This window comes from Myotis davidii, unplaced genomic scaffold (assembly GCF_000327345.1).
Source record: "Myotis davidii unplaced genomic scaffold, ASM32734v1 scaffold267, whole genome shotgun sequence".
NCBI classification, from domain to species: domain Eukaryota; kingdom Metazoa; phylum Chordata; class Mammalia; order Chiroptera; family Vespertilionidae; genus Myotis; species Myotis davidii.
In genome coordinates this window covers 892,193-900,436 of record NW_006297747.1, presented here as the reverse complement: position 1 = coordinate 900,436, position 8,244 = coordinate 892,193, and the positions used below count along the sequence as shown (strand labels likewise).

General features: G+C 39.8%; 1 protein-coding gene across 3 annotated transcripts in view; it reads right to left on the bottom strand.

Annotated features, from left to right (window-relative positions):
* Nucleotides 1-8,244, bottom strand: part of APAF1 (apoptotic peptidase activating factor 1) — a 100,843-nt gene that overhangs the window by 44,169 nt on the left and 48,430 nt on the right. The window contains exons 13-15 of one of the 3 annotated variants that reach the window (XM_006773338.2): nucleotides 5,885-6,011; nucleotides 3,616-3,741; nucleotides 1,412-1,543 (exon numbers count right to left, since the gene is read on the bottom strand). In XM_006773338.2, coding sequence (XP_006773401.1) covers nucleotides 1,412-1,543; nucleotides 3,616-3,741; nucleotides 5,885-6,011 — 385 coding nt within the window. Of the gene's footprint in view, nucleotides 1-1,411; nucleotides 1,544-2,394; nucleotides 2,521-3,615; nucleotides 3,742-5,884; nucleotides 6,012-8,244 lie in introns of those variants that run through there. The other 2 variants (XM_015570225.1, XM_015570226.1) reach the window with 2 other exon arrangements.

The window sequence follows — 8,244 nt, the reverse complement described above, 5'->3', positions numbered from 1 at the left end:
GGGGGGGGGGGGGGGGGGTAGTAAGAGAGATTAGAAATGCAGGCCTATACCCCCACCTCAACACACAAAAAAGTGGGTTTTATCTGTTCTACACACTGACCTCCTATATAAAAGTTCTCTTTGGGCCCTATCAGTGGATAGAACATCGGCCTGTGGACTGAGGGTCCAGGGTTCAATTCTGGTCAAGGGCATATGCCCAGGTTGCGGATTCAATCCCCAGTAGGGGGCGTGCAGGAGGCAGCCGATCAGTGTTTCTCTCTCATCATCGATGTTTCTATCTCTCAGTCTCTCTGTCTTCCTCTCAGAAATCAATAAAATATATACTCTTTAAAAATTATATCGTTATTTAAAAAAAAAAAGTTCTCTTTGGGAGAAAAAAAAAAAGGTTCAGCTTCCTGAAAAGGGGAGGGGGCAATTTTCAACAAATGTTTCCATATTTTCATTAATTTTTTAAAATAGCTTATTTAAATGTCAAAACACAGAGTCTATGAGGTTTTCCAAACTGAAATGTTTTACCTACTTCACCAAAAAATGCAATGTCCCAATGCAAAAATGGTGTGACATTTACAAAGAAAGGGCATAAACCAAACCAAAAAAAGAATCCAAAAGAAGTTAGCAGACATTTCTGGGATCCAAGAAAATTTAATCTAGCTATCTTTAGTATGCCACTGAAGTGGGGAAAAAAAGATAGACTCCTTTATAATTTGTAATTATAAAACATTATCAAACACGTGAAATGAATATCTAATGTTGGTTTTAGAGGGTTGTTGTTTTTTTACATTTTTTTTCCTATTGGTACCTTTTCCCCCCTTCTTCTGACAACAAAATCTCTCTTTTGAATCAAACTCCACTTATAACTCAAGTGGAGCTGACCTCACCTCATCTGTCCAATTTCTACATGACTAAACTTATGACCCTTGGTCAATCTAAGGATTCCATCCTACCAGCTAGTAGGGTTATTTAAAAATGAGTATATAATCAGAACCAGGTCAACTACAGCTTTCTCTAAAATTAAATATGCAGAATCTGGGAAAAAGCAAGTTTCTCTTCCTCTGTGACTATGAGTTGTAAGACCTATATAAGCCGAGCTGAGAATAGCTCTATTTCCTGTCACACAGAGATACCATGCCTGAACCAACAAAAAGGAAGCCAAGTCTAGATATGGACAGGGCCGTAGAGCCTGAGGACGTAGTTTAAGCACTTGGAATCAGCTCTGTCTGAAGCCATGCTCCCTCTAGCCTTTCCAGTTACATGAGCCAATAATAACTTTTGCTGCTGTTGAGTGAGCTAATACGAAAGTCTATGTCACTGCAACCAAGAGCCCTGATGAATACAATGTACAAGAAAGTCAAAGGCAATGTCCTGATGGGTCTACAAACGTATCTACATCATTCTCATTATCCACACTTACTTTGAGGAAGCAGTCACTTGACCCAGTGGCTAAGAGAAGGTGATGTCTGCTGTGAGTAAAGTGGCAGCAGTTGACTTGCTCTGAGTGCTCATCATAGCTTTGTACCAGTTGCCCAGTCACAGAATTCCAAATCTAAAGAAAATTTTAAAAATAAAATTTACCACTACCTCTTATTTTGAAATAAAGCAAGTAAAATATGAACTGCTTTATGGATGCTATCCATTCTGTCTGTCAGATTTCCTCAGGCGTAGATGATGCTAATAAATACCTCCCACTTCCCTAAAACATGTCAAATAGCTTTTTTTAATAAAGCTTATTTTGCAAGTCTATACATGTGTCTTTCTATAGCATAACTGGAATCTCCTCAAAACATTACAGTCTTCAAGGGCAAGATTTCAGATGTTCATATGAATGAAAGCAGGCAGAGAAGTGCTATATGCAAATGGAATAATGGGCTTCACTGGGAAGGATGAAATCCAAGACCTGGCTATACCACGTTTAAGTTAAGTGTCCCTGGGCAAGTCCTTAATTTTCCTGTACCTCAGTTCCCTCTTAAGGAATATGTATACCTGTCCCACAAGCATGGTATCAAATGGGGAAAAGGGTATGGTAAGTGTTCTGATGACCTCAAGATTCCAGTAAATAAGTATAGGCAGATGGCTCAGTGAAAAAAATAGACTGTAGATTCTGAGGGAAACCTAGCTTTCAACCCTGGCTCCATGAGTTTGGGCAAATAATTTCACCTCTGAACCTGTTTCCTCATCTGAAAAATAGGATCAATACTTACTTTGCAAGTTGTAGAGTGAAACTGATCATTTAAGAAAATGTATAGTATAAAGCTTCACGCAGTGTTGAGTTCACAATAAAAAATAATAATCATTCTAATTACTATGTAAGACGACTAACTAAGTATGTCTACTCCATCTACAATAAACAAATGAAATAAATTACCTAATCACTCTTCACTGGGCTTTGGACTTCTCAGAGGAACTAATGTCCCTCTCAGAGCATTTTCTTTTTATCTCATCAAAGCACTCCCCAGAGATCCAGGGAGTTTCCTTTATTTTGAAGTTCTTTTAATTTCTGTCTCTTGCTTTAAATTTTGAATTCTTAGGAAAGAGAAACTTGATATTATTTCCTTTTACTCCTCATAACTTTGACTTTGGAACTGCTCAGAGTGGCCAACTGCAAGTCTGACTCAGAGTAAAGGTTACAGAGTAAATTAACTAGTTGGTTGTAAAGTCACCTAAGACAGTCTAATATATCAAGAAATAGATTTCTCCAAGATCTCAATTTAGTCTGGACACTCCAGAGCATTCTTCAAGTGGATAGAAACTCCAGAAAAACTCCTAAGCCAATTATATTGTTCCAAAGGTCCACCCCACCTAGCCAAATTCAGCACTCCACAACCCTTTGAAAAAAACCTAAAGTGAAATTCCCCCTGCATTTGTCATATAAAACATTCCCTTGGACTTCAATTTATCTTATATTCTGTATAAATGCTCTAGCTAAAAGCCAAATTTAGGCACAAGAGACAAGAAAGAAAAATTAACAAAGATAAAAACTCCTTTATTTATTTTCCTCTATTTACTTTTAAGATTAGTAAACTAATTATTAATTTGTTCACCCATCTGGTTTTGCACTGAATATAAGCCAGTTCATAAAGGTAAAAAATCGGGTTGCATTTCACAAATTACAACAGAATCCAATCTCAGATAGTAATTTTGTACAGTATCAATAGACTTAACTTTTAGAATTTAAATATATTCTAATATGCACAGTATTGGGTATGTGCCCTTTCAATTTTTCTCAAGAGACATATTTTACCTGTAAGGTTTTATCAGCTCCAGAAGAAGCTATTCTGTGACCATCCTCAGAAAAGCAAGCATGGTAAGCAAGATTTAAACTGATATTTAACCCACAGACCAGTCAATAAATGGCAGGCAAATTCTTAATTTGTAACTCTTTTTCTCAGCTGCCTGGTAAATATCTCAGACTGAACAACCTGGATATTTTGCTGGGACTTAAATATAAAGGTTTTTCAGAGAGAGTTCATTTACAATGGATAAAACTAATTTGCCTCAAGTTAGTAGATCAACAGGCAAGGAGGAGTCCTTTAACCCTTTTTATCCTAGTCCCTCTATTATGGAAAAAGAAAATAAATTCTGTGGTGATTACAACTGAAGAGGAAAATGTTTCCTTACCTTCACTTTTTTATCCACTGAGCAGGTTGCTATAAATTTGTCATCTGTTGAGAATGCACAGCAAAGCACTTCATCTTCGTGACCCTTGATTTCTAGAAGTTTCTCTCCTGTTTCAGCTTTGAACACCTGCATAAGCAACAACAAAATCTTTTTACTATGTATCACTTAACCATGAACCATCTATTAAAGAGCCAGGGTCCGTAACGTCCAAAATGACTGAAGGGACGACCGAATGCCAGGCTTCACGCGCAGCAGGCTCGGGTGGGCGGGTACTGGTGAGCAGGATGGACTGGTGAGCAGGATGGACTGGTGAGCAGGATGAACTGCTGACCTCTCAGTCCCTCCCCTCCCCGGCTCCCACAGACACCGCAGCAACCCAGCACTGACTGCCGCCACCACGGGTGCTACGGCAACCCAGCACTGACTGCCAAAGGGGCTGTGGGCTCTGGAACGCCACAAAGCTGAGGCAGGAGGGGGCTGTGGGCCCCAGCTGGCCAGGGCGAGGTGGAACTCTGGGTCTCATGTGATTGAGGGTGTGGCCGGCCTACAAACCAAACCCTGACAGGAGGAAGAAGGGAGCCCCATTCCTCGCAGAATCAGCCGTTGGATAGCTTGCTGTCAGCGGCCTGCCAGTCAGGAATCCCATTCACCCGGACCCCGGACCCCGGCGATCAGGCAGGCAGAGGCAGTTAGAGGCAATCAGGCCGGCATGGGAGAGCAGTTACAAATTTCATGCACCGGGCCACTAGTATATACTAATAAAAGGGTAATATGCTAATTAGACCAGATAGACCGGACATCTTTCAGATGTCCTTCCAGACAAAGCCACGGCAGCTGCAAGGGCTGAGGAGGGCCGGCAGTGGCAGCAGCAGAGGGGCCGATGGGGGTGGTGCCTTCCCCTGATCAGCCTGGTCACCTCCCGCAGAGGGAGGCCAGAGACAGTAGCAGCAGTGGGGAGATGGGGGCAGCACCTTCCCCTGATCGGCCTGGTCGCCTCCCACAGAAGCAGGGAGTGGGCCTAAGCCGTCAGTAGGACATCCCCTGAGTGCTCCCAGACTGTGAGAGGGGGCAGGCCGGGCTGAGGGGACCCCCCCCCCCCCAGCAGTGCACGAATTTTCATGCACCTGGCCTCTAGTTATTGAATAAAAACTTTTCCTTAAAAGATCCTAATCATTGTTATTTTGCAACAAAAATGAACCTTGGAAAATCACTCCAAAAATCAGAATTTGTGTCAGAATCTGTATGTTTTAAAATAGAGAACTATGCCGAAACTGGTTTGGCTCAGTGGATAGAGCGTCGGCCTGCGGGCTCAAGGGTCCCAGGTTCGATTCCAGTCAAGGGCATATACCTGGGTTGTGGGCACATCCCCAGTGGGAGATGTGCAGGAGGCAGCTGATTGATGTTTCTCTCTCATTGATGTTTCTGGCTCTCCATCTCTCTCCCTTCCTCTCTGTAAAAAATCAATAAAATATATTTTTTTTAAAAAAATAGAGAACGATCCATTGTTAAATGTTAGTAATATTAATAAAAATAACTAACAGAGTACAGTTTCAGTTCGTGAGAATAGTTTCACAAATTCTTAACAAGCAAATAGGAAATATTTCATGCAATGTAATTTCTTTCCAGGGATCAAAAGACAAAATTAGTAATAAAGCACACATAAGAATAAAGGTTATAGTCATAATCTTACAAAGACTAAAGCTATCATAATTATAAAAGTTTTAACTAATTTGATCCTGATTCCTTCAAAATCCAAAAGTTAGAGCACAAGTTTAAAGTAAAGCACTCATTCATATTTTCTGAAAACAAATGAGAACTTAAAAGGAAATTCCTTCAGGCACCTTAGAAAACAACCTAGCCCAATTCCATTTATCGCCAGAAATCTATGCCTGAGTTGGTCATAAAATAGGTATTTTACTTAATCATTGTTTTTCAGTCAGAGCCCTGCTCACTCTGCTAGAAAGTCCTATGTCTTTCAACAATTATCAATTCCTCATTACCTTTAGCTGGCACATGGGTGATGACAACTGACTGGCAGGGTAAAAGGCACCTCTATGTCATTTAGCAAGTTTAGAATTATGGAGAAAAAAAACAAAAAACACTACCATATCTTTAAAATCGCTAGAGAAAGCTTTTATAAAATGTTCAAGAGATTCAGTTTCTCTATCTCTTTGTGCAATTTACTTGACTTTTAGAATTTAAATATATTTTAATACACACAGTATTGCGTACATGCCCTTTTCAATTTTTCTCAAGAGACATATTTTACCTGTAAGGTTTTATCAGCTCCACAAGAAGCTATTCTGTGGCCATCCTCAGAAAAGCAAGCATGGTACACAGCATCTGTATGGGGGCGGACAACTAAGCGAGAGAGATTCTTGATGTTCTTTTTGTTTCTAAATACAAGGAAGAAAGGAACAGAAACCCAACAAGTGAGAATAAACTTCAGTAATAAACTGTCTTTTAGCTTAGTTATATTCCCCAAAATACAAAATTCTTAAAATTAAATTGCCAACATGTAAATGACAGCATAGAAGATCACCTGAAGGAAAAAAGCATAATATAACAAACTTGGCATTTTAAGAGAAGTGCAGGAAGGCTGGGGAGGGTTGGGGGGGGGGGAGGTAAGAGATCAACCGAAGGACTTGTATGCATGCATATAAGCATAACCAATGGACACAAGACACTGAGGGATATGGGAGGCTAGGGGAAGGTGAAGAGGAGAAAAAAAAAGGAGACATATATAATACTCTTTGTAATACTTTAAGCAATAAAACTTAAATAAAATAAAATAAAAGAGAAGAGAAGTGCCACCCTATATCAAGCAACCTGTCATGTGTCACAAATGTCACTGAGTTGGAAGAAATCTAGTTAATCAGATACACATCACCTTCTATTTTCCTTTGATGCTTTAATAATAATATGAACACCTGCCATTATGATGATGTACTTTAAAACCACTCTTCTCAGAGGAAGAAGAAAAAGGTAAAGATACAAATTATGAACAACAAATCACATCTATCAACAAGTGAATCTAAAAATCAAGTGGATAAATAATTTGATGAACAGAATAAACTGGTGAATATAATAGAATCAGGGGCATAGAAAGGGAGTGGACTGACTATTCTCGGGGGGGAAAGCGGTATTAGGGGTACGGGAAGAAACTGGACAAAAATCGTACACCTACAGATGAGGACAGTGGTCGGGGGGTAAAGGCAGAGGATGGGGTGGGAACCGGGTGGAGGGGAGCTATGGGGAGAAAAAGAGGAACAACTGTAATAATCTGAACAATAAAGATTTAATTTTTAAAAAAATGCTCCAAAAATAGAGCAGGAGATTACCCAGAAGAACTGTGAAGTAAATAAAAAAAATAAAAAATAAAAAACCGCTCTCCTCTAAGTACAATTATTCAGATATAGAGAAAAAGTAAATAAAGCAATGTTATTTTCTGTGTATCTTAATCTACTGAATACTAACTATCCCACAGGTATAAATATTATATTATTTTTCATGGGCTAAAGGAACAAAAAAATAAAGAACAAAAGGGTAAAGGAATATAACATATACTTAAAATGAGAAAAGTATCAGAACAGTCAGGATTTCTGTGTCAGTAACTCTCAATACAAGAATATATGTTAAATGGTTTCGTGCTTAATTTAAGAGTCAAAGTTTGGCCCTTGCCAGTTTGGCTCAATGGATAGTGGGGCCTAAGGGTTGAAGGGTCTCTGGTTCGATTCCAGTCAGAAGTGTGTACTTCAGTTGCAGGCTCGATCCCTGGCCCTAGTTGGGGCTCATGTGGGAGGCAACCAATTGATGTGTCTCTCTTTCACAGCAATGTTTCTGTCTATCACCTCTCTCTCTCTCTCTCTCTCTCTGTACCTCTCTCTCTCTCTCTCTCCCTCAGCAAGGCACACAAGCCTAATCAAGTCTCAGCCTCCCTTTGCCTGTTTTCTCATTTGTAAAATAAGGCAAATAATATTTTTTTAAATATATTTTATTGATTTTTTACAGAGAGGAAGGGAGAGAGATAGTTAGAAACATCGATGAGAGAGAAACATCGATCAGCCGCCTCCCACACATCTCCTACTGGGGATGTGCCCGCAACCCAGGGACATGCCCTTGGCCGGAATCGAACCTGGGACCTTTCAGTCCGCAGGCTGACGCTCTATCCACTGAGCCAAACCAGCTTCGGCAAGGCAAATAATATTTAATAGTACCTTATAAGGTTGTTCTGAAGATAAAATGAGTAAGATGTGAGCTTATTGTATATTACAGGCATGAAAAAGATGACATTTTAGCTTTCCTTTTACTAATTAATAAGATTAAGATTACTAATTGATAAAAGCAAAACTGAATGGCATCTTTTAGAAGTTAGAAGAATCATGATTCAGGGAAAGTTTAATAAGGACTAAGTGCAAGACAAAGTGGTAATCCAGTGGTTCTCAACCTGTGGGTCGCGACCCCTTTGGGGGTCGAATGACCCTTTTACAGGGGTTAACTAAGACCATCGGAAAACACATACCGTATTTGCCGGCGTATAAGACGACTGGGCATATAAGACGACCCCCTAACATTTCCACTCAAAATACAGAGTTTGTTATATACTCGCCGTATAAGACTACCCCCTCT